The 25,711-nt window shown below is 35.2% G+C and overlaps 2 protein-coding genes and 1 long non-coding RNA gene across 19 annotated transcripts; all 3 read left to right on the forward strand.

Annotated features, from left to right (window-relative positions):
- The first annotated feature begins 3,635 nt into the window (after positions 1-3,635).
- On the forward strand, positions 3,636-6,521 carry LOC113750240 (uncharacterized membrane protein C776.05-like). Of its 2 annotated transcripts, XM_027294237.1 has the most exons (6): positions 3,636-4,074; positions 5,194-5,326; positions 5,527-5,584; positions 5,706-5,806; positions 6,060-6,155; positions 6,244-6,521. In XM_027294237.1, exons 2-6 carry the CDS (start codon positions 5,264-5,266, stop codon positions 6,391-6,393), a joined length of 468 nt encoding a protein of 155 aa, XP_027150038.1. In that variant the 5' UTR covers positions 3,636-4,074; positions 5,194-5,263; the 3' UTR covers positions 6,394-6,521. The 2 variants fall into 2 exon arrangements, with proteins under 2 accessions (XP_027150038.1, XP_027150037.1); XM_027294236.1 differs by lacking the exons at positions 5,527-5,584; positions 5,706-5,806; positions 6,060-6,155; positions 6,244-6,521 and adding an exon at positions 5,091-5,109 and having other exon boundaries at positions 5,194-5,246.
- Positions 6,522-6,745: 224 nt separating this feature from the next.
- On the forward strand, positions 6,746-11,088 carry LOC113750241. 3 transcript variants are annotated; one of them, XR_003464648.1, is made up of 6 exons: positions 6,746-6,826; positions 8,051-8,159; positions 9,214-9,344; positions 9,596-9,827; positions 10,010-10,178; positions 10,751-11,088. It is a non-coding gene; the product is annotated as an uncharacterized LOC113750241 (long non-coding RNA). The 3 variants fall into 3 exon arrangements; XR_003464649.1 differs by lacking the exon at positions 6,746-6,826 and adding an exon at positions 7,850-7,884; XR_003464647.1 differs by lacking the exon at positions 6,746-6,826 and having other exon boundaries at positions 7,895-8,159.
- A 3,208-nt stretch (positions 11,089-14,296) lies between these two features.
- LOC113750237 (plastidic ATP/ADP-transporter-like) lies at positions 14,297-24,794 on the forward strand. 14 transcript variants are annotated; one of them, XM_027294225.1, is made up of 17 exons: positions 14,297-14,321; positions 14,615-14,677; positions 15,495-15,595; positions 16,979-17,233; positions 17,348-17,491; positions 17,573-17,920; positions 18,277-18,352; positions 19,489-19,525; positions 19,615-19,747; positions 19,853-19,935; positions 20,514-20,584; positions 21,045-21,126; positions 21,207-21,456; positions 21,987-22,087; positions 24,398-24,486; positions 24,588-24,692; positions 24,784-24,794. In XM_027294225.1, exons 3-9 carry the CDS (start codon positions 15,539-15,541, stop codon positions 19,745-19,747), a joined length of 1,050 nt encoding a protein of 349 aa, XP_027150026.1. In that variant the 5' UTR covers positions 14,297-14,321; positions 14,615-14,677; positions 15,495-15,538; the 3' UTR covers positions 19,853-19,935; positions 20,514-20,584; positions 21,045-21,126; positions 21,207-21,456; positions 21,987-22,087; positions 24,398-24,486; positions 24,588-24,692; positions 24,784-24,794. The 14 variants fall into 14 exon arrangements, with proteins under 14 accessions (XP_027150026.1, XP_027150029.1, XP_027150027.1 ...); XM_027294228.1 differs by lacking the exon at positions 21,045-21,126 and having other exon boundaries at positions 21,207-21,260; positions 21,367-21,456; XM_027294226.1 differs by adding an exon at positions 22,305-22,343 and having other exon boundaries at positions 20,514-21,126; positions 24,784-24,793.
- Positions 24,795-25,711: the final 917 nt, after the last annotated feature.

The raw sequence follows: 25,711 nt of genomic DNA on the forward strand, positions 1-25,711 counted from the left end.
TGTGGTGGGTGGCGGCGTTTGTCCCTCAGCTCCTCCACTATTGTCCAGCCTTTTTCCACCTTACCCGTAGCTCTTAGTTTCTCTTTTTCTTTGCCCGATGCTTTTCCTTGTTTCTGGTTTTTCCTCCTTAGCCCTCAACCGAGAGCTTCCCCTCTATTTTTCTGGTTTTTTTTTTCGCTCCTTTGGTTCTTTCCCAGCCGCCAACAGGTTCCTCCTCTTTAGCTCTCTCGCTTCTTTCTTTTTCTATCTCAGCCCCGCCGTCCTGCCAGATCTTTCTTTAGCCGTCCTAAAACTCTCAGCCCCCAACCCAGTTCTCTGGTTTCTTGTTTAACCCCCAGCCGTCATCCAAAAACCTCCCTCTGATTTCTGTTTTTCTTTCTCTCCCCCTTTCAAAAGATGCGTTTCTTTTTCTATTTATACCAAACACCCACTCTCAAACCCTCACCTCAAAGGTGAGGATGAGAGTGGAGGTTTGCTGGGCATCCTAGGACCATCCGATCAGTTGGGAGCCAAGCCAACCAGAAACAAGCTCCCGTGAGAATGATTTCATGCCGCATGCAAGTGCGGCCCCTTTTTTTTTTTAAATAACTTAATTAATGATAATGAACCAAATAAATAAAGAAAAATAACAATTTAAATAAAATCAGATAAAATGAACAAAACTAGGGATAAAAGATAAAAACAAAATGCTAATAATTTTTCTTCTTTTCCTTCTCTTTTTTTTTCAAAAAATTCTATGTTAAAATGACTTAAAATAAAAATAAAAGACTAAAAGTAAAATAAAAACTAACATGAAAAATAAAAATAATAGTAAATAAAAAATACACTAAAAATTTGGTGTCTACAATGAGTTTTCACCATATGCATCTAATGATTATTTGGTTCTTTTAAAGCCCATAATACCAGCTATTACCATTCAAGGAGAGAATGTGAATTGGGTTGCCAAAGGTTCTGGCTAATAAACCTCTTTTTCCCTCTAGAATGTAATTATTTGAACAACACTAATTTTATTCCTTTAACCCTTCAACATCAATTCTGTTTTGGCACTATTGCATCTTTAACAGATTAATGTTTGCTTTTGCTTTTCATGTCTGGTTTTCCAAGCAAAATTGGATTGTTTGGTTTAGGTCTTAAAAATTGTCTTGCTGTAAAATTGTGAATCTTTTGATTAAACTTTGCTCATGATATGGTGGGGCTATTTGGTGTCTCTTTTAGTGGATTTTATGGTGAGATTAAGATCTGTTGCTAATGAAGAGGAATCTGCTGGTGCGGTTGTCAGAGGAGGCGGTGAAGACATTTCTTCACCAGGCAAGACTGAATGGGCATCAGAAGAACTTCTGGAATTTGTTGTGCACATGAAAAATGGTGATAAATCTGTTCTGTCTCAATTTGATGTTCAGGCTCTCCTGTTTGAATATATCAGACAACTTTTATGTAGCACTGCAGTGGCTTCAGCAATAAATTTTGAATCAGCCATGCTGCTGTATATGTAAATGGTATACTTGGCTCTTTCTTTTGAGCGATTACCAAACAATTCTTGTATAATACTCCAATGACTTTATTCTTTTGAATTATAGCATCGTATCAGCCATTAAAAAATATTACAATAACAAATGAAATCTTATTAACAGGTCTAAAGTTCCCACGCCTTGCGTGGGAAGTCATTACCTAGTCTTTATATCTTATAAGAAGACGTTTTGGGTCCTGTTCATTGGGCATTTTTGTCCATAAAATTTCATCTGCTCACTTCAGGGGCATTTTTGTCCGTGAAGTCCATGCTTGAGGATGTTGTACGTTGGAGTGCACTTTGTGATGGTTGTGCTTTGTACGTTGCACTCTTGGTTTACTGCTTTTGGACTGTGGAGCCCACTTTAACATTCCACTGCAACATTCTGCTTCTCATTGTGGTTCAGGGCCATCAGGCTCCTTCACGTTTCACATATTCACGTTTCACCTAATAGGTTTGTTTGGATAGTGGGTTATTTCCCTAAATATATTTGCTTACATCACGATTACAATTTCCAATACAGCTTTTTACCTTCTCAATTACCTTTTTATCTCACATACATCACATCACAAAAAAGTGCTACAGTAAAACTATTTCAAATAATTTACAATCCAAACAAACTATATACGTTGGAGATTTTTGCTTTCTTGCTTGTGGACCGTGGACCCCACATTGATTGTATGTATAGTTGTGTGGATTGGGAAGAAAAAAATATATCTCCTCTTGAAATTAACTTGAGTTAAATTAAATGATAATGGATGTTCCCAAATTATTCAATTAAAAATATTAATTTTTTAAAGAATTAAACTCCAATTAAACTGTTGAATGAAAATTAAATTAAACTTTTGGAAAAAATTAAAAATAAACTTCAACTAAATTATTGAATTATATGATGATAGACCTAATAATCATAAAAAAAATGAAAAATTATTGTAGACATAATAATCGCAACTCATAGATATAGAAATATTAGATTTCTGAATTAAAATTAAAATTCAACTCCAATCAAAAGATGGAGTTAAATTAAGAATGGAGAATTAAAACTCCAATTAAACTCCAATTAAACTTCTGAATCTGAATTAAAATTAAAATTACACTTTTGGGAAAGATCAAAAATAAATTCAACTGAATTATTGAATTAAATGATGTTTTCATCATTTAAGGTCATAGACCTAACAATCATGAAAAAAAATCAAGAATTATGGTAAACATAATAATTTGGAGGTCATTAGAATTGTCCTTACATATACATAAGAAGCATATGCATTAGAAATGTTCTACAGTGGTGCCGCTTTCAAGTGAAGAAGACGTTTTGGGTCCTGTTCATTGGGCATTTTTGTCCTTAAAATTTCATCTGCTCACTTCAGGGCATTTTTGTCTTCTAGCTTTTCATCTGCTGCAAGCTTTAGCCGAATGTTGTAGAACACGTTTTGGGCAGCCTTAGCCGAATGTTGTAGAAGACGTTTTGGGTTCCTGTTCATTGCAATTTCATCAGCTCTCTTATAAGAAGACGTTTGGAGGTTCCTGTTGCTTGTTGGAACTGCTATTGGAACTGCTTGTTGCTTATTGCAAGGCTTAGCCGATGTCTGTAGAACATTGGCTGTTTTACACCATTTACAAGAAGCATTAATGAGATGTGACGTTGATTTCTATCAGCCAGCTAATTTTTTCTTGTTTAATTACATTTTTAAGATTTAAGAAGGCGTTTGGTGGTTCCTGTTCATTACAATTTCATCTGCTCTTCTGGGGCCAATTTTGTCGTTTCAACCTCTTGCTTATTCTTTTTCTTGCAGCTGGTACAACTGCTTGGTGCATTTGTTTAGACAATATGTCTTTTTTGCCCTTATTACAAGTCTTACCCGGAGGTTTAGTAGAATGTGGAGATCGTAATATTGGTTGGAGAGTGTTTTGGACATTTGATAGATGTGATGGGAGGATTTGATAGAATAGCTCTTTATTACTTTTCTAGCCCTCTAGATTCTAATTATATGGATGGGTTTCCATCCAACTATGCCTTTTTACGTAATTTAGCCTTTTTAACTTTTTACCCATTCTTGGAGACCGTTTTCCCTCTGAGTTCTGTCGGCCATTACTCTTCTTTGCATTTCATCCCCTTTTCTCTGTGTTTTCACGATAGCCTTCTACTTTTGTTATGGAAATTGTTCTTTATTTGACTCCATATCTGCTTTTATGTTTTCCCGGCCAGCTACCGCTGCTTCACTTAACACAAGCTTCTGAAGCCACTAGCCCTTTTGAGGCCATTTCTATCTATTACCAGATATTTGCCAATCCTTCATCTTCCTTCATCTTCTCCAGAGGCCCTAACAATAAAGGAGCAGGCCATTTTTTTAGTACTATCCAGTTTTATATATACGTCACTCAAACCCACAAAAATAACAGGCGAAGGAGAGGAGCACGGAAAACCACCACCACCTTTTTCTTCTTTTCATACTTGCGGGAAAACACAGGAGAGTCTTTGAGCAAGAAAATGTATAGCAACGGAGACTCTTCTTCTCCGGAGGACTCCAATGGCGAATCAAATGAAAAGGCTCAGAGATCGATCAGAGGTATTAATTTTTCCCACGTATCTGATTTAGTTCTGCAGTTTGTGATGCGATTTGGGTAGTTCCATGTCATCTAGAAATTGTTTGTTGCGCAGAAAGTGGCTAAAAAGAAAGAGATGTTGTCGAAGCAAGCAGGTCAAACCAAACAGATCTTTGTAAATGACTTTGCCAAACGTGTTATTTCAGAAAAGTTATTTCAGAAGACATATTTTTGACTTGGAGTGAGACCCAATATCTCAAACTTCACCAATGCCTTGTGTTTCACAACTTTGCACAATCACATAAAGACTGTACAGTCCAAGAAACAAGGATCAATAATATCTATCCACCACGAAAATAAGAAAAAAAAAATCTATGATGCCTATTAATATCTACAACTTGCAAGTCCTGAAAAGTGGCTTGAACGATAAATTTTGGGATATTATTATGTCAGAGGAGACTTAAGAGTAATTTTTCTTTGTTTCACACCTTATAGCCTCAATTGGATAAAACTGCATTATGTTTCAGAAGGAAATACTAATAATAGAACCCCTAGAAAGTCAAAAAGATTTTGGAAGATCTGCAGTCCGGATCCCCAAATGAGCCAAAAAATTTTCCTCAGTAGTTCTGTCCCATTAATATGAAGATTAGAGTTGCAACTTAAAGAATAAGATCAAGAAAAGAAAGCACCAGACGATAGCTTCAATATCTCTCACTAAAAGATAGAATAAATTTTATTTCAAAAAACGAAAACAAACCTGTGCGAAGCAATCAAACACGCATTGCAAACAAACCTGTGAGCATCAATTATCTGGACGAAAATGAAAGACCACGAGACAAAAGCATGCAGATATGGAAACAATTGCTGAAAATGACTTGACAGGAATTTGAATAATAACTTCCTTTCTTGCATAAACTTGGAATAATCCTACAGCAAGTTAGTCAATGAGTGACTAAATTTCTGAGGCTTTCTAGCAAGTCAAGAAAACTGGTCCTGCTACCAGTTCGAATTTTTAATGTTCATTATCAGTTTGTTGCAGGTTTAGATGGTCCACATTGGTACATGAATGTTCATAGCTGTTTTCTTTGAATTCTTGATGCAAATGCCCACATGCGGGTTTGATGAACTAAAAGTGTATACAGGACAGACAAACATTTGCCTCATCTGGAGAATACAGGGCAATGACTGACATGTGAGCAACAAACCCACCATATGATGCATAATAAACAGATCTTTGCCAAACGGGCTGAAGAGCACGAAAGATTCATCAACAAGGTAATCAAGTAACTGACCGACCAAAACCCACCATATGTTTGTCAGATGGTCTCAGTAGCTATTAAAAGAACAACTTTGTAGCTCATATTTGTTTCCGGGATTCATTGTTTATTTACTTTTACTAGCATCTTTGCTTATGGTTTGGTGACCTGGGATGTCGATTTTAGGTTGCACTGATTGGGAGCTTTTTGGGTTGATAGGTGACTTATTTGTTGAGTGTTCTTGGGTTTGGAACATTCTGCTTTCTGTTGGGTGCCAGTGAGTATTACATTCTTGAGATTTGATAATTCAGTTATCTTTATCCCTCGAATAATTAGTTAGGCCTTGTGGATTGTCATTTGCTAATTTGTTTTTGTGGTTCTTTTCTATTGTGGCGCAGGGCCTCAAGATGTCCCTTATGCATATTGTTTGCTCTCTATCATATTTGTTCCTCTACGGTGGATTTATTATCGATACAAGAAATGGCATTACTATCTCTTGGTAAGCTCTTCCTGTTTTGCAACTTCTTGTTTTGGCCCATTTAACTATACGAATATTTTTTGTTTTGCGTATCTCGGTTATTTAGATGTTTTGTCGAAGAGGTTCTAGAGTCTTAATTAGACAAAATCACTCTATGTTTAGTTGGAATTCTGATGGTACATGTTATCTGTGAATTTTTCTGTTTCAGTGTAGACTTCATCTCCTACAAAATGTACTTTCTCTTGTGTCACTATGTACTTCTTTTGCCATTCAGGACTTCTGCTACTACGCCAACACACTATTCTTGGTCATGCTTCTTTGTTTTCCTAGAAATGAGAAGTTTTTCATGATTTGCTTCTCTTTTGCAGAGGTAAGCAATCAATCTGGAGATGCCTTGTTTTCATCTAAATGGCATTAAGATTTGCTTCTTTATGTCTTGACTCCTCACATAACTGCAGGGTCCACTGGCTTGGGCACTGATTGTGTGGAGATGCAGCTTAGCCTTTAATTCTTTCGACAAAATTGTAAGCGTCTTCATACATCTTTTGTCTGGTAAGTTGGACATCCTTCTCTACAAAATAAGACAAAGGAACTTAAGAACCTTTTGATCCAACTTCGGCCCTTCTTTTCCTTGATCCCCAAAGCAAAAGCTGCAAAAATTATCTGTGGAATTCTTGATACGGTGGCCAAAATAGCTGCCGCATCTGATGTTCAGATTGCCCTATGCAAGGAAATTGTGCAATAGACACGTGATGAGAAGTGAACTTTCCTTCGTTAGCGCACTGAGGCAAAGCTTGCAGCTCTATTGATGGAGACCAAGGAAGATTCCGAAACTTTAGCTCTCCTTTCTGGACCAATCAAGGAGGTGAGAGGATATAGCTTTCATTTTATATGGTCTTTTGCACTTGTATAATTTCTCTCATGGGAAAGTTTCATGTTTTATGTCTCTGCAAGTTCAGAATATAGGAAAGCTTCAGCTGAGTCCATTAAGTGCTCTTTTTATCACTTGAATTTCTTCATTTCCAACCTCCCATAACTCAAGTACTGATTTACCTTGACATCTTTGCTCAAAAAGCATCCTTTAGTTGATAAAAACTTCTTTTCCTGCAACTGCTTCATAATTTCATACTACAGACCAGCTTTTATGTATTAATTATTTTTCGAGGACTTGGAACAACTGAATGTTGAACAAACAGCTCAAGAAACTTAAGCACATAATCAATAACTAATATGTTTCCTTGCTCCAAATCATTATGTTGTCTCAAAAGTTGAGACAAGTCCAAATCTATTTGTTTAAGTTTTGTTTTACCTTCTTTTATGATAGCCATGATATAAAAAATGATGCAGTGTTTCTTAATCAGTTTGAAGACCAAATCTGACTTAAAAATAAATAGGAATGGAATAAAAGAAATGTAGGAATCACATCTAGGTTTTACTACTGTGTTACCATTAATTGCTCGAGTCTTGATGAACTTTGAATTCGATAAGTGCAATTCTAATAAGTATTATTGACGATTTGGAATTCCACTTTTGGAGTTCGAAAGTTGGAGTCAAGTTATGCTCCTAGAATACATGCTCTTTTTTTTTAGTGTCTTATCAGACAATTTCACATAATTATTTATCTAAATGTTGATGTTTGAATAGTTTATCTAGAAAATTGCATAAAAAGCGATTTTTCTGATATGATCTAGAGAACCATTTCATGAGTATTGAACTTTGTCCCTTCTAAGTACCCCAAAGAACCTTATGCCCAGCCTTCTGCATTTAGATTGCGTAGAATTCTATGATCCCCAATCGTTCCTCGTTCTGGAACTGCTCAGAATCTAGGTAACCTTGGGAATGACTTTTGGTAAACGTAACAAGTCCCTCATGAGAGACTGGTATCATACAAAATATGGAAACCAATGTTTCATTTCCATTCTTTAACCTCCTTATCAGAAAGAAATAGATCCAGCATGGCAGACTGGTAGAAAATTGAAAGTTTCAAGGATCTAAAGGAAAACCAACTCATAACTAAGGCTCTCAATCTTAATTTCTAAGAGCTATCATTTGTGTAAATTTGTCATCAGAAGATGCATATTATGTCCGAAGTATTCTAGGTAGGATGTTATTCTTGAATTCTGCCTTCAAATAAATCATGGTTAGATAAATACTAAATTTTGACTATAAAGTGGCATTGGTACTACATAACTTAACTATGCATTTCTTTTTAACCATGGCATGCACGTCTTACTTATTTTTCTATTATATGCTTTTGTGTCTCAGCTAAAGCTATAGACGAATGTCCTGACCTCAAGACCAAGGCTGCTGAGTCAAATAAAGCAGCAAAGATAGATTCAAGATCAAAATCCATTGTTGAAAGGATGCTTGATAAGTATGTAAACTTCTGAAATGCTAGATTACACTATAGATTTAAACTTTTTCTCATTATCTCATTTTTGGACCTCCCTGTAGGTTTATAACTAATAGAAAACATCAATAAGCTGTGAGAATAGCCATAAAATACCAAAGATTGGATAAGATTGAGGAAGCAGTTATAAGAAGTGACAACATTTAAGTAACCCTATACTATTGTAATCAGGTCTCTCACAGTTTTGTCAGCTCTAGAAAATATTAGTGTGACGTGGTTATATCTATCTAATTCATTCTTGTTAACCTTGTTCATAATTCTAATTCATTCTTGTTAACCTTATTACTAATTCTAGAGAACATTAGTCCAAATATATTAGATGTCAAAATTTGAGAAATTCTGACCCTCAACTACTTTAATGCAGATACAACGTCTTCTTGTTAGAGTATTCCAAAAACTGCCATCACCCCATTATTTAAGCATACGTCAGCTTCTCATGTTTTTTAGATAGACCAGAGGACATTGCAGCTGTATTTGAGAAACTCTTAAGAACAGAAAGCAATAATGATGCTTTATTGGGATTTCAAATAGCATTTAACCTTGTAGAGAATGAACACCAAGCTTTTCTTTTGAAAATGAAGGACCAACTTTCCAGTCTCAAGGAAGATGTTTATGCTGAGAGGTTATGAAAAATAAAAGGAATACTGTCTGGAGAGACTTCCATACAGTTGACATTGCAATTCTTATATAGTTATTATAACTAAGGCATTTTCCCTATTTTCTTTTCTTCCCTTCCCAAGATAGTTTCTCAGTTTACTAGATTTCTTTGAAGTATTTGACTAATTGTTGGTTTTTTGCATATTACATTGCATGTCCTAATTCTCAACACAATAAAGCAATCTGTTGAGATGAGAAATAATATTTGTCATAATGCAACTATATACGCTAATAGCATTATGCATGCTGTCAGAACCGTCAGCACCTTACTGTGCACCTGCTTTGCTCATCATTTTATATGTTGCATAATGATAAACGTAGTCATTTCTATCTAACATTTTGTATTTGTTTAAACTCTCAGAACTGGCTCACCCGGGCTACAAATTAGGTTAAGTTTAGCGCAACAGCACTACGAGAAACACAAGCATTGTCTACTATAGGGAAGGCATAAATCAGTTCCTGTGTGATAGTCTAACAAGCGCTAATGCTGAGGTATTTGCCTTGTTGTGTTAAGTAAAAAAGTACCTATTTTTATCTTTGCACTTTTCCTCCTTTTTTAAAAATTGTCTCCTACAAGTTATTCAACATAGTACCTACCTTAAAGAATGTCCTTTACTCGGACATCTCTGCTTAATGTCTATAATCTATTTCTAAAATTAAAAGCTAAATGAATTCTCTCTTTTTGTGAAAAAGAGAAATCAAAAGTCAGTTGGACATTTCTAACGATTTGGCATTGGGGATAGCTCTTGACAGTTTATGGAACAGAAGAAGCAACTGATACACTGATTGAGCAGATAACTTGGGATCAAGACCCCATACTACGTTATGGATAAATGTATGCATTTGCATTGGCTTACAGTAGAACTGCAAACAACAAGGCCATTCGACAGCTGCTGCATTTTGCTGCATCAGAATTGAGTGACAATGTTAGGCACACTGCAGTTTTGGCACTGGGTTAGTTTCTCTTACGTTCAGGTTTGGCACTTGCATATGGTTTATGTTCTAGGCTATAAGAATTTGACAACAAGGCTTTACTTCTCCAAACAACTTTTCATATGATGTATTCGCTCTTAATTTTTTCTAACCTTCTACAAGGATCGATGAAAATGCACATATTGAACAATCCATCTAATTGAGTTGCTAATCTTAAAATGTAGACTCCTCAAATCGTCTCCCTGCTCTCTGAATCATATAATCCACATGTTCATCATAGTCCAGTTCTTATGTTTGGCATATCATGTGCTGGTACTGGTCTGAGCGAGGCCATATCATTGCTGGAGCCTTTGACATCAGATGTGCCAGCGATTCCCCTGTTGATGCATTCAGGTAGTTTTTTGCCTCATTTAACAGTGATTCCCTGATTTTTTTTGCCTTATTTAATAGACGGCAATTGGAAAAATTTATTCTGGATAAGCATCAGGACACTATGAGCAAGATGCTTGCAATTTGAGCATTAGGAATGTTGGATGCCACTATTCACTGATTTAACCTGAGCATAAAATCTCATTAATGCTGTACAATAACTCATAAGTATTAATCTTCTTGTTTCATTTTCTTCTCTACATCAGAAGTATACAGACTCTTATTTCTTCTGCTGCATCCATTTTAGATTACATCAACATAATGGATATTCAGTGTTTTCCCATCTATTACTACCTCTATGCTATTATACTCGCACCTTCTCCACATACCAACTCCCCTGCTGTTACTTTGACTAAAACTTTCCTCCTTGTGTAATGAAGATTGAGAAATGCATCATTTTCATTTCACAGTTAGTCACAATAGATGCATGATCTCTTTATTATAGAATAAAAAAAATGTTTTCGTTGACAATGCTTTATGTTGGATTTTTTTTAGTTGTTACAAGCTTTGCTCACGGACAATTTTGTAATTGGTAGATTCATGGTGCTGCAGAAAGGAAATCAGAACTGGAGCTCTTTGAATGGACTAAGCATTTTGAGCTCATGTGTAACACATAGTTCACGACACAAGCCTGAACTAGCGTGTCAGTTATTGCTTTTTTTTTTTTTTTTATAGCAGCATGGACGTTATTCTTTTACTTTTATAACGGGAAACTCATTCTATTGATTTTTGCTCACACTTAATATCAGAGCCTAAAACATCATGCAGTGAAAGCAATTGCTCATGCTCATTCATTGTAAGACACTTATTGCGCTTATAGATTGTGTATACAACTTCCGCATTGCTATTATTATCTGTTTCTTATTTTCGCTTCTTTTTCTCTTTCAACATTTTCCCTTCCCTCACCCGTGCATAATTCTCTATATATTTAATCAAGTTTGTTTTGTCTTCATTACTTCTCAGTAATCAATTATATAAAAAACTCAGACCAGTTCTCCTCTGCTCATCAAACAGAAAAGTGAAAATCAGGAATTGCTTAAACTCAGTGACACCTTACTAATATATACTACTTTTCCATGGTAAGCAACCTTGCTAACAGGTCTAAAGTTCCCACGCCTTGCGTGGGAAGCGACCCCTAGTCTTTATAATATATAAGAAGGCGTTTTGGTTCCTGTTCATTGGGCATTTTTGTCCTTAAAATTTCATCTGCTCACTTCAGGGGCATTTTTGTCCTTCGAGCTTTTCATCTGCTGCAAGCCTTAGCCGAATGTTGTAGAAAGACGTTTTGGGTTCTTGCTCTGTTCATTGCTTTTCATTCCCGTTTTGGGTTCTTGTAGAAAGACGTTTCAGCTGCTATTTTTATTGGAGCTCGTACAACAGGCTGTTGCTTCTATGGTGGAAGGCTTGTTGCTTATGCAAGGCTTAGCCGATGTCAGTGGAACATTGGCTGTTTTACACCGTTTACAAGAAGCATTAATGAGATGTGATGTTGATTTCTACCAGCCAGCTAATTTTTCTTGTTTAATTACATTTTCATCCCTCAAAATCTTTATATCTTATAAGAAGACGTTTGGAGGTTCCTATTCATTGCAATTTCATCTGCTCACTTCAGGGGCATTTTTGTCCTTCTAACTTTTCATCTGCTTATTGCAAGCCTTGGCCGAATGTCAGTGGAAGTGTTTGCAGCATTAACAAGAACCATTAATGAGACGTGATGTTTATTTTTGGAGCCAGCTCATTTTGTGTTGTTTAATTACATTTTGCTCCTTCAAAATACTCATTGAATGCACTATATATATTTTCAACTCATGTCTAACATAGTCATTTTACAATAGCTTTTACTTTTGCTGTCAGACATCAGAAAATTGAGCCTTCTCTTCTCCTGTTCTGTTGGTTTTGCTCGCTTTCCAGCTCATTGTTCTTCTCAGCTATCTCTCTCTCTCTCTGGTTCTTGCCGAGAAGAAAAATGGCGTTTGGAGCCAGGAACGAGCAAGAAGAGAGGCTGAAAAAGAAAAAATGCAAGCTGTTTTTCAGACAAAAGGGCTTCTTTCTTTACCTTCAAACCCCAAAACCAGGGCTTTGCTCAATCCACCACAGCAGGGTTTGAGGCATAGGTTTAGCCCTTTCAATCCCTTGAAAAACAAACCATTTTCAGGTCTCTCTGTAAATCTTAATGGGTTCCAAAAATTTCAGGCCTTTGCCACAAAGCCTAATTTAATTATCCCAAAAAATAGAACATTCAATGTTTGCGGGGCTGAGGCTGCTACTGCTGCAACAGGAGCCGACGGCCAGCCAGTTTTTCGCCAGCCCGAGCCACCCAAGTTTTTGGGTATAGAGCTTAATACCCTTAAGAAGATTTTACCTCTTGGCATGATGTTTTTCTATATCCTCTTCAACTATACAATTCTTAGGGACACCAAAGATGTGTTAGGGGTGATCGAACTCATCCGTTACGCTGGTGATTCTGGAGTCACTACGTTTATGGACCTCACATGAATGAAATCCTCATCGGCAAGGTAAGAGATAAAGAACCTTACGATTTGAATTTACTGCAAAATTAATTGTTTCCAAATTTGAATTTGGGTTTGTATTCTTGGCTTGGATGAATTTTACTTTGTTTTATGATGTATGTTTACTTGTTTGATTTCAATTTCTATATAGGTAAGTAGTGAGTGTTGTCCGTTCTATTTGGTGGCTTGTATTTTTTGGTTGTCGGTAGCTTTTTAGTACAGCACTTAAATCTTTGGGCAAAATTTTTTTTAAAATTTTTTTAAGATGATGTTCTCGGTTATGTAATATGTAATAGTGGGTTCAGAAAGATGTTGTGTTTTAGTTTTGAAATGGTTGTTGCTTCTGGAAAATGGCTTTTCCATGGGTGGTTTTTTTTTTTGAAACAAATGCTTAATTTTTCATTTTTGCTTAATTTTCTTTTTTCATCTTCTTGAATCTCTTTGTCGTCCTGTGGGGCTTGGGAAGGTTTCATATATGTAGGTTGGATTGCTGTACTATCTGAGTTTCACGGATGCTTTGACAGTCAGATTGTGTATAGCTAAGGTTTTCCTGTGCATTCTTGGTCTATTCAATGGTAGGATGGCTTAAGCTGGTTAATTGCAAACTTTCATTCATTCTTTTCTTTTCTTTTTTTTTGTAAGAAAATTAAAATAAACATGAGGTGTTGTATCTGAGGCCTAATGGAAAGATCAAGTCTTTGAACAGACAGAAACTTACAAAGATGTATACCCTTGTTATGAAACTGGATTTAGTTTTCTTTCTGTTTTCCTTTAAAATTGATGATGTTTGTGAGTAGACATTAATTCTCATCCCATCGTCCTGCTTCAACTTAAAGTTATTTTGCTGCTTAAATCCAGGAGTAGTTCCTGCTGTCAGATTGAGGAGTAGAAAATACTGCTTCATTAGAAGGGCAATAAAAATGAATGTGCTTAGCAGCCCCCCCCCCCCCCGCGCGGCGGGCGCAAGGGAAAAAACCCACACAAGGGCCATACCATGTAGTCTGTCATAGTTTCATGTGTTTCTTGCCTGTCTAATTTTGGCCTTTTTACAGCTTGTGTTACCTATAATTTCAACGACTATGTCAAGCTAGATGTTTTACTAGAGCTTCACACCAATCTGTTCTTTTATGGAATTTTTTTACTTGAGCTTGTGTGATGTGAATCCACAATGGGCTAAATGAACTTTAGTTGAATTGAACAACGCTCTTTAATCCTTGTTACATATCACCTAAGACATTTCACCTCCACATCCCCAGGAATACAGGTTCCTCAAACACTCCAGTAGGACAGATGACAATCTTCTATTGTGGTAGATTGAACGTGTATGATGATATCCCAGCTGACAAGGTTTTCAGATTTCTTTTCACTGAAAGTTTATGATTTTTTTTGTTAATGTGATTCTTATGCTTCTAACTTGTCCTAATTATGCATTTTTAGGCACAGGCACTTTTGCATCTTGCTGCAAGCCCACTTCATTTGCCTCAGGAACCTCTCATTGACAGTTCTCTGGCGCTGCTTTCTACACGCGACCTACAGGCAACAAGTGTAAAAGCAAGTCCAGATTCTGCTGTTATGCTACTGCCAAATGCACAAACAGGTTATATTGTGATTCTAGCATCGTGGTTATAATTTATTTGTTATTTACTTGGTTTGGGCTTTATAGATTCTCTGGTAGTTGAGTGTGATTTAATGCTACATGATTATGACTTGTACAAATCAAATCAACACAGACCTGAAAATTGGGCTTAAACAAAGTTTCAATAGCTCTTCCATTCAAACAGCTTGAGTTGACTTATGACTGTGTGAAACCAATGCAAGTCTTAGTTATGTAATAAACTATGGATCACGCTACATTGGTCCCTGATTTAATTGTCTTGATTTTCTATACAGTTAAAATGAATGAGAGCACTCGGCTGCATGGAGAAGAATACAGGTTTCCTGAAGACAATCCTGGTAGGTGCTTTTAGCTATGCGAACTTCTGTTCTCTGTAAATGGAACATTGGGACATTTTGAGTGATTAATCATGACAGAAACTTGCTGAAGCAAATAGTTTTCATTCTCAATTAACTAGAAAAGTCAGTTTACTTATCCTTGTGCTTTACATTATTCATAGTTGAGATGCAGTGCAATTTTATCTTTTAATAGCTTTATACCATGTCCATCTTGAGATCACTACATGGTATATAGCATCAGTATATCATGGGTGACAATTTTTTACTACTTGGTTTTTCTCTATCTAGCTCCATCTCACATGAGAAATAACTTTTTCTTGCAGCCATATTACTTGAATCTGGGTGGAAGGAAAATATGCTTGCACTTTCTGGTTTGTTTTCAGTTTTTTTTTGAATAATTCTGTTTGATTTTCCTCCGTCCTGATATCTTGATATATCCTAGGTATTTTGAATAATTATTGCTTATATATCCTAGGTAGTAATTTTGTTAGTACACCATTAATTAGATGTACTTATAAAAATTCTATGAAGCATAAATAATTAAAACTTAATATTTTGAACTTACAAAATTGCATATTGGATACTCTAGGCAATCAAAAAAATAAGACCCTATTTGATATACCCAATTCAGTATTAAAATTTAATTTAGATCTTAACATGTTCATTTCAATGGGTTCTCCTCTTGTAGAAAAAGGAATTTAATTTTTTTTTCGTTTTTCTTTATTGCAAAAAGGGCTTGATTTTGTGATCATGTTCTTAATTTTGGTAAACAAAAAAAAGGTATAAAATTTTCCTTATTGGTATTTTGGATGTGCAGGGAGCAAAAGAACAGAATATTGAAGAGTACATAAACAGAAGCCAATGAGTTTGGGAGAAAGAAGTAGCTTGCTCGAAGCCTTTACATCTACTTCTGAGAAGGTACACATATCACCTTGATATCCATTGTTTTATTGAGAATATACTTCTACAAGACAATTTGCAAGGTCATATGTGTTTCTTGTTTCTAAAAGAAATTTTTACTTTATTGTCATACTATGAAAAGTTGTATCTGCAAAATGGGTATTCATTTTGTTAGTTTTGCTATTTATCAGTTTTGCCATTTATCAGATTTCCTTCGTTTCTAATGCTTAGAATTCTAATTTTCTGCTACAGATGGTTTGGACTTAAACACCTTCACTAGAAAATTTAGCAGTTAAGCTGGACTACTTTTGATAGATATTAGTCTCAGCTTTTTTTAAAAAAAAATTTGGAGTTTAATGATTCGAACGTGATTTCTTTTTTCTTCTTTTAGTTTTTTTCAATGATTTCTTCCAAGTATTTTATTTTTATGTATTTGAGACTTTCAATTATGCATTCTTTCACATGATACTACTGTTTGAATTGATTTAATTCTACCAATTCAGTTTTCCATTCTCTTGAGCATCTGAAACTGGCATATTTATCTTCCCCGTTAATTATTGTTTCGTGGGGATTCCAGTAGTTCAGTAGTTCAGTTTATTATCTTTACGGAAATCAAACTACTAAAGTTGATGTTGCACATGCTAGATTCTTCATAACTGTTTTTTTTCTCATCTATTATTAGGTTGTGTTCAACATTTGCAAATCTGCGTTTAAATTCTTGTTTTCCTGTCTATATAGGAAGTTATACTTGGTTTGCATAGGCCTTTATTTATTTATGGGATTATATTGTTATTCCAATAGATGATTTTGACTATCCAGCAGGGTTAATATCCTGATGTGGATAACAGTGACTTTTTGCAATATGGTTTACATACAAAGCCAAAAAGTTGTCCCTCTCTTCTCTCTAAAAATTTCTACAGTGTGCTTTGCTGCCTCTCTTTTATTTCTTGGATTGGTGAGGTTGGTTGAGTTGGGCTAATTTGGGATATAGTTCCTCGTAGACAAGCACAAAAGCTGTCATACTTTGGCTCATATATAAAATTTTCTATTTCCTGCTCAACTTAGAGACGTAAGTCCAGGGAAAAAAGGAAAAATTGGTTCTACATGTATTGTATTGACATTATTGGTACGGTCCTCCCCTCCCTTTGCCCCGTGGTTGGAAATATGAATTAATGTTTTCTTTATTCATTGTATTATGTTACTGTCGTGGTGGTGAACTAACAGGCCAGTTCTCATGTTTATCTATCAGTTTCTACCTAGCTTTGATGATTTTTGTTTTATCATCACTTGGTAAAATTTAAGTTACTGGTGGTACTGGTAAATAAATAGATGCAATTGAATTTGCGTGAGTTCTTTGTTATTTTTCTGCAATTAACTTTGCTGGATGCTTTGTTGTTGCAGATAACTACCATTGAAGAGGCTAAAAGATTCTATCCTCTGTTTGGACTGGGAGCCAATATTGTCCTTGTTTTCTCTGGGCGGACGGTGAAATACTTCTCTAATTTGAGAAAGAATTTAGGTCCTGGAGTTGATGGTTGGGCCATCTCCTTCAAAGGAATGATGACCGTTGTTGTGCTGATGGGGGCTGCCATCTGTTTCTTCTATTGGTGGGTGAATCGCAATGTGCCTCTTCCTACCCGTAGCAAGAAGAAGAAGGTAATCTACAAGGATGCTATTTTTTCTTTATATATAACTGATACACAGCTAGCTTTTGCTGCTTGATAATGTCCTTCTTGGTGCAATTATTAACTATGATGTTGATTTTGGCAGGAGAAACCAAAGTTGGGGACAATGGAGAGTTTGAAGTTTTTGGTGTCTTCTAAATATATTAGGGATCTTGCCACTTTGGTTGTTGCATATGGCATTAGCATTAACCTCGTAGAGGTTACATGGAAATCCAAGCTCAAAGCTCAGGTATAACTAAATGTGGCTTTCTAATCTATGGTTTTCTGTCCTCCTATCTGCTTGTAGACTTATTCTTTTAGTACTATGCAGTTTCCTAGCCCAAATGATTACTCATCCTTCATGGGTGACTTTTCAACTGCTACCGGCATAGCAACTTTCACGATGATGCTTCTGAGTCACTGGATTTTTGACAAATATGGCTGGGGGGTGGCAGCCACAATTACACCAACTGTTTTGCTCCTGACAGGAGTTGGCTTCTTTTCCTTGATATTGTTTGGTGACCCTCTTGGGCCTTCTCTTGCCAAGTTTGGGCTGACTCCACTTCTTGCAGCAGTTTATGTGGGTGCGATGCAAAACATTTTCAGTAAAAGTGCCAAATACAGCTTGTTTGATCCATGCAAGGAAATGGCCTATATTCCATTAGACGAGGAGACCAAGGTCTGATGCTTTATTTGCCATTTGGATTTCTTTTTTTTTTTTAAGCTAAATAAAAGATTCAACATTCAAGATCTCAAGTTACAGAAATTCAATCATCATCATGAGTACATAGATGCAAAATGGAACAGCTAAGAAAGCACTACTAAAAAAGAAAGCATGTAGGCTTCCAATATCTAAAGTAGCTCGCATGATAAGGTACTAAATTTCAATCCATCCAGTTTCTTCTTTTTCACCCTGCTTAATTTCTTTTGTTGATTTAGAATTTAATTTTCATGCGAAAATTATTTTTATTAAAATCCTACTGCTTTTTTGGTCATTTTTCCTTGTCATTAATGCGTATTTTGTTGGAGTTTCAGTGCGCAGCATCGATGAATGTTGGAGTAAGTTCTTTTAGTGATCCAGAAGGTCTTGAAGGCCTCGCGCATTTTCTTGGTGTGATATTTTGATTTATTTTCTCAGTCTTTAATTATTGGAAATAAATTTATATTTCTCATTGTATAATCTCCACAAGCATATACATATGCACATCGACTTCTTGCTTATAGTTGCTTCTAATTGTACACTTACCATTGAATGAAAATGGATGACATGTACAAATAGTTTCTTAATAAATTTTTTTTATTTTTGGTTTTAACAGAAGTAAAGATATTGTTGACTCGGAATCCTTGAATATAGATATTAGGGGAGTTAAAGTTGTTCATTTTGGTATTTTATTTTTTAAAGTTTTGGTTTTTCTTTTTTCTATTTTTTGGGGGTGGGGGGAGGGGTGTTTGCTGTGAGATTTTGAGTTCGTTGGACTGATTTTCGATGTAGAGAGCTTGAACACCAAGAGTGGCTGCTGTAATTTTTTACTAAAAAGTTTTGCTATTAATAACAATTCCCAAAAAGAATATAACAAAGATGGAAATACATAAATACAATGAAGTAAAAAAAGTTGGGGGCTTCATTCTAGAAAGCTGTTGTATTTAATGGTGTACTGAGTGGCAGTTAAGTTTTATTTAACTTACTCAAATTGAATTCTTGTAAATATTTGATTCCATAGGTGAAGTTGTACTCATATCCCCTTTTATGATCTAGATGGTATTTTTTTTAAATCAAATTTGTCACATTCTTTCTGCTGTCAAATCAAGTTCTCTTTGTTCCCTGCCCACAAGAACAAAAGAAATAATTAGTAAAATTACTAAAGCAAATAAATGACAAAGGAAAAGAAATTGGGGACTTCCCTATACAAAGATGATGTATTTTGTTAATTATAGAGCGGCACTTGTAGTTTTGCATGACTTATTCAAATTGGAATCATCATGTAGATTTTATTATGCAGGTGAAGTTGTACTTTCTCCCTCATTGTGATGTAGTTGTTCCATGAATTATACAAGTTTTTCCAGATAATCTGATTTTCTCAGGCCTTACAATTGTGCTTCTACAAAATGTGATTTATGCTAAAATCTTTTCCTCATTCAGTGTCCCGAACTCATGGTTCATCTTTTCATCTTCCCTCGGCCTCTTTGTTCATCTTTTTCTTTTCCGTTTAAGCGCTATTTAAGATCGTGAAAACTTCAATTTTGCAGGAAAATTGTTGTGCGCTCCAATGGTGACTTTTTTTTCGTAAGTATCAGTTCCAATGTTGATGTTAATTTTTAGCTTTTTAAATCAAATTTGGCTACTTTACTTTTCCATTTTTGTGTTGATACAAGGAACTCTATTTTATATTCAATTACTGATGGAAGGATTTGCAGTACTCTCGATTTTCAAGTAAAAGTTGCCGGTGAAGCTCAAGTGGCTGCTCCCTTCTACACTACCACTCATGCCTCACTTTTTTTTTTCTAGGTGCGGTTTCTTGTCTTTTTCTATTTAAACAAAATTTTGGCCTTTCTCTGTTTAATATATATCAAGCTCATAAATTCAAACCCTTATCTTGGCTGGGCAACCCAGATGGCTTCTGGGATGAGATGGAATTCATTCGCATATGTAACTGGGAATTTGTAGCCATGGTGGTGCCTCCCTCCATTTTGCCTGTGTGTATCTTCTCTATATCTTTTAATTACTCGATTGTTTTTAGATCAATTCCATTGGAAACAATACGTTGATAGACACATCAATTTCATTAAGCCAAGAGGGACCCAAAAATTTTATGCCGCAATTATATTTTATGAAACATTAATTTTGACGTTTACTGCATTGTCATGTTAGTGACTATCATGGTTAGGACCAAAGACCAGTTAAAGAGTACTTTCTCAGCTCTTACTGCCTTGGTATTAATTTTTCACACATTTTGGGGACCAATAAGTAGAATCTGCAGTCAATCATCATTTGTTTGATATAATTTCGTTTTTGTTTCAATTTTGGTTTTAGGAAGTTGATGCTGGCACTGATTAATTTCTGGCATAGATAAGCACTTCTAAGTTCCATAACTTCGTTCTTTGAAAGGGGATTATTCACTAGACAGATCCTAACTGCAGTGATAGAAACTTTTAACATATCTCACTCTTCAATTATTTTGCAACTATCTTTGTTATATTTGTTTCTCTGGTTTTGCGCATGGACATGGACTTTACTTTAATTACCCTGCTGTTATAATGGTTTGCTTCAATAGGCATCGCATGAACATTTCTGAGGGCACTTTGGGCTTTGACGCTACAACTTCTGGTTAACTTCAAATATCAGGTGTACTTTGTTTCTCCTCTTCCCCCTCTCTCAAGAGCTGTGTTGTAGGATTTTGGTAGCATTTTCAGTTTTGAAGAATTGCAAGATCTTCAACATTCACATTTGGATAATCTGCACTGTGGTATATTAGAAGAGAGATGATGTCAAGATGTAGTCAAAATTTGCAAAAGCCCTTAGTTATGTTTATTTACAATTTTTAAAGAAGACACAGCCTAATTGTTCTTTATTGCTATCCTTTGCTATTTAGGTTTCTATGATCCTATGTATCATGATATATTGATTTATGCCTTTTAATGTGCCTTCGCATCACGCTTCTGTAGTTATTATTCAGTACAAAATGTTAGTCAAAGGATATTATTCGGGAGAAAATTTATGCCTTTTGCGTGCTAACCAAGCATCTTTTCTATCAATACTTGGCTGCTCACTAATAGTATTAATGTATACTGCTTTTGCATGGCAGGTAACCTTACTAACAGGTCTAAAGCTCCCACGCCTTGCGTGGGGTGCAAACCCTAGTATATATTATAAGAAGGCATTTTTGGGTACTGTTCATTGGCTTTCATCTGCTCTCCCCAGGAGTATTTTTGTCATTTTAATCCACCGCTTGTTATTTTTGTTGCAGCTGGTACACCTGGCTGCTGTTTTGGTGCTGGGAAATATGTCCCTTCTGCCCTTTGTATGCTTATCATAGGGGCTTTGTTGTCCATTTATGTATCTGCTTCCTATACAACTATTTGTTGCTTTGTTTTGTGGTGATGTTATAACTCTACCCTTCTTATAAGGCTGCAACGGACATTAGTGGAGCATCAGTAGTTGTACACCACTAATGAGATCTGACGCTCGGGTCCAATCAGAGAATAGTGTTTTGCAAGGTTTAATTACATTTTTCTCCTGGAAATGCTTATTGAATGGACTAAATGTTTTGAATTCTTGTGCAAGAGGGTCATTTCGGCATAAGCCTTACACTTATGCTATAATCTTCGCTCCTCCATGCCGGTACTCTTGTTTTTCACTTTTAGTTTTCTGCATTTACAAGCTGCTACTTTATCCTGCTGGTTTCCTTGTCGCCTTATAGAACTCCATTTTTCTCCGTTATTTTTGGACTTGCAAAATTTGTCTACCCCTTTAATGGCAACATGTAATTTTTGTTCCTCATTTCTTTGTGAATTCTAATGCCTAATGTATTGGGTCTCCGTTTTTTCAAAAATTTTGATTTTGTTATTCTTTTCTTTTTTGGACAAAAATGCTCCATTTTTTCCATGGGTTCTCCTCTTGCAGAAAAAGGAATTTAATTTTTTTTTGTTTTTCTTTCTTGCAAAAAGGGCTTGATTTTGTGATCATGTTCTTGATTTTGGAAAAAAAAAGGTTTAAATTTTTCCTTATTGGTATTTTGGCTGTGCAGGAAGCAGAGAAATAGGATACGGAAGAGTACATAAACAGAGCCCAATGAGTTTGGGAGAACGAAGTAGCTTGCTCCAAGTCTTTACATCTATGTCTGGGAAGGTACACACATCACCTTAATATCCGTTGTTTTATTGAGCATATACTTCTATAAGAAAATTTGTAAAATCATATTTGTTTCTTGTTTCTAAAAGAAATTTTTGCTTTATTGTCATACTGTGAAAAGTTGTATCTGCAGAATGGGTATTCATTTTGTTAGTTTTGCTACTATCAGATTTCCTTTGTTTCTAATGCTTAGAATTCTAATTTTCTGCTACAGATAGTTTGGACTTAAACACCTTTACTGGAAAATTTAGGGGTAAACCTTTGGCTTTCTTTTGTTTGGATAGCTCTACTTCATGAATAATTAAATTGTACCTGTTAAGTTGGACTACTTTTGGCAGATATTAGTCTCCGTTTTTTTTTTAAAAAAAATTGGAGTTTAATGAGTCGAATGTGATTTCTTTTTTCTTCTTTTAGTTTTTTTCCACTATATTTTTCACACTCTTTTACTATGTTAGGGTATATAGAAAATCTCGCCATGTGAGATTAAGGAAGTTGAATTCTTTTTTACAACTTCTTTCAAGTATTTTATTTTTATGTATTTGAGATTTTCAATTATGCATTCTATCATATCATACTACTATTTGAATTGATTTAATTCTACCAATTCAGTTTTCCTTTCACTGCACCTTCCTCGAAAGAAGCAAGAGTTTCGTTACATTCCCCCTCCTACCCTCCACTTTTTCTACCCTCCCTCCCATTTTCTTTTTGTAAAAGAAAAAATATATTTATTGTTCAAGTAAACTATCCTTATTCTACTTTTCTTATTAGTATTGTTATTTTGAGAGATTTGTTGCAGATAAGAAAGTCTCATGAATTAGATATCCATATTGACAAACTTGTAAGTTTGCAGTCTCGAACCTATGTCCATATACTAGCTCTTTAAGGAAAAAAGAAATATTTGGTTTGATTTTATTTCTCCCTTAATAGAGCTATATTCCATATGATTAATTTTACGTTAAATTATGCTAAACTGGAAGAGTACCTTATATTTAACTTCCTATTTTTGTGCTGGTTTTTCGTTGGAGGGGAACAAAGGCTTGTCTTCAAACTCTCCATTGATGGCTGATAGAAATGCATTCAGATTTCAGACTAATGTTCATAGAAATTTAAGCATTAAAGGCTTTCACCACCACCTTAGGGGTGTTCAACTGTTCATGGCTCTATTTTGTCCTCAAAAATTACATTTTTGTCAAAAGCAGATTGAGATCAATTCACTTCTACACACATCTAAAAATGGACACATGCTTGCTTCAATATATTACATATATTTCTCAGCCTCTGAGACGGTTATTTCAACATATTTGTCAAACACAACGAACTGATTTTCAAGCTATGGATTAATTAGTTTGACATATAGCATTAGAATTAGTTAATACATTCCTAGCAATACGTTCCTAACAATAGAGCAAACACCTTGATCAACCTTTCTTACATCCTTTAAATAAGAAAGTTTCTAAAATCTTTGACACCAATATGAAGAACTACCATTATTTAGCCTATGTTGTTGGAACCTTCACAAAATGCCTCTGTTAATTTATGTGTAACTGTACATAATTGAGTAGATATAAGTTTCCATTGAATCATTAAGTGGGCCATGATGAATACACAGTAAAATAAAGCCAGATCATTTTCAAATGAATGAATAAAGTGCATAAATATTTTTTCTAAAAATAAAAAAAAATCACCAGAGCTTTTCTTTGATTCAGTGTTCCCTCACCGACAAAGTAGTGTGCGAGAGGCAATATTTTGAGATTGAACTACTTCTTTTCCAGCAATGGTACTCGTGGGCCATGCACAACTTGTTGAAATAATAAGAAAATTGTTAGGTGCTTTATGTGTATTACTTAGCATTGGTACCTGGTGTATTAATAACATTAGTAACTTATCACTAGATAATGATAGCAAGTCACATTTTATAATAGGTTACATTAATAGTTTATCATCAAAATAATGGTAAGTCATAGTATTTTATTTAATATGTGATGTACAGGGTGGTGAACTAGGATTAGTACTATAGCTTATGAAATTGCACATTGAAAAGCATCTTGTTGAACAGCTTATGCCTTGTAGACATTTCCTATGAGTTTAGCATTGAGTTGAACTTATGCTTCATGTAGGGTGCAGATAATGTGAAATCCAGAATTAATGAGAATTATTTATTTAAATAGCACAATATGCATAAAATAAGAATTTTCAAGTTGTATCAGGCCAAGTGTAGCTTATACTTTTATAAATGTCCTTATAGTATGTTCAAGAAACAGAGAATAATAAATATCCTAATAGTATGTCTGTTTTGCTTCTACCTAGACAAATACATGCAACAGCTTCTACTACGACTACTCCTCCCCAAATAAGGCTTAAAAACCCATGATGTGGATAGAAACCTGGATTAGCTGGTCAGTTATTGCTTCTTCTTTTTTTTTTTATAGGGAGTTACACATAATTCTTGGAGTTTTATGACAGGAAAGTGACTCTATTTTTATCTGTTCTTTTGTAGGTTTACTGAATTCAGAGGTGTAGTACCTTACCATTCGGCTGAAGACTTGGCATTTTCTCTTGTAGAATTTATTGAAAAGGGGTCTTTTTTATTAACTATTACATGGTAAAGTTTAGTGCTTTAAAAGTTATTTTTGCTCAAATTCCTGCTAAATTACTGTTGTGATTGTCTTCTTAGTTTCTTGTCTTTATGGCAGTATCATGGAGGAAAAAACTTTGGCAGGACAGCTGGTGGACCATTTATTGCCACTAGCTATTATTATGATGCTTATCTTCATGAATATGGTATGTAGACTGCGTCAGCTCTTAAACTCATGCTCTAAGCTTGCCGTATTCACCTCATTTCATCTAGATGCTAATGTTTTTCTGGTAAACTAGCTTTTGGGTTGGCATTTGTTTTTATAGTGGCCATACTTGTCAGCACCTAAGAAACCTCAATCTGCCATGTCATTTAAACTGGACATATGTGTCATTTGACTGAGAGAGAGAGAGAGAGAGAGATAAGAGAGGTATATTCAGTTCAAATTCGCCTTTTTAAATAGCTTTGTGTGTTTTCTTACTATGGTATTTGCTATTGATATTGGTGTACATTCACATAGGCAAATGAATACCTATTAGCGTTCATGCACCGGTTTCATAATAACAAGTCAAATACATTGCCTTCTAAAGCTGACTACCAATATTGTGGGGCAAAAAAAATTCCACTGTGAACTTTTATTAGAGTTGGAGGACTATATTCATCATAACTCAAGAAAAAAGTGAATGAGGTAGCAGAGAGCTGGGGAGTTTCTAAAGGGTTGTTGCTCCTCTCTGTTTTCATGCCTATGATTTCAACAATTTTTTTTAAAAAAAGGAAAGAAATTAGTAGCCCTTTGCGGAAATCAGAAACTAGAAATGCTATCAAATAAGGCGTCTTTAGATTGCAGATTATCTCTGAAAAATCTGCTAAGATGGTAGCGCTTTTTTTCATCTCCAACTTAATTCTTTGGTGGTGGTGCTGATTTACTGGGCAACCCAGATGGCTTGTGGGATAAGATGCAACTCATCTGCATATGTAACTGAGAATTGCAGCCATGGTGGTGCCTCCCTCCATTTCACCACCGCTTTTTACAGATCTGAGTCTAA

This window comes from Coffea eugenioides, chromosome 10, assembly GCF_003713205.1.
Source record: "Coffea eugenioides isolate CCC68of chromosome 10, Ceug_1.0, whole genome shotgun sequence".
In the NCBI taxonomy this organism is placed as follows: Eukaryota; Viridiplantae; Streptophyta; class Magnoliopsida; order Gentianales; family Rubiaceae; genus Coffea; species Coffea eugenioides.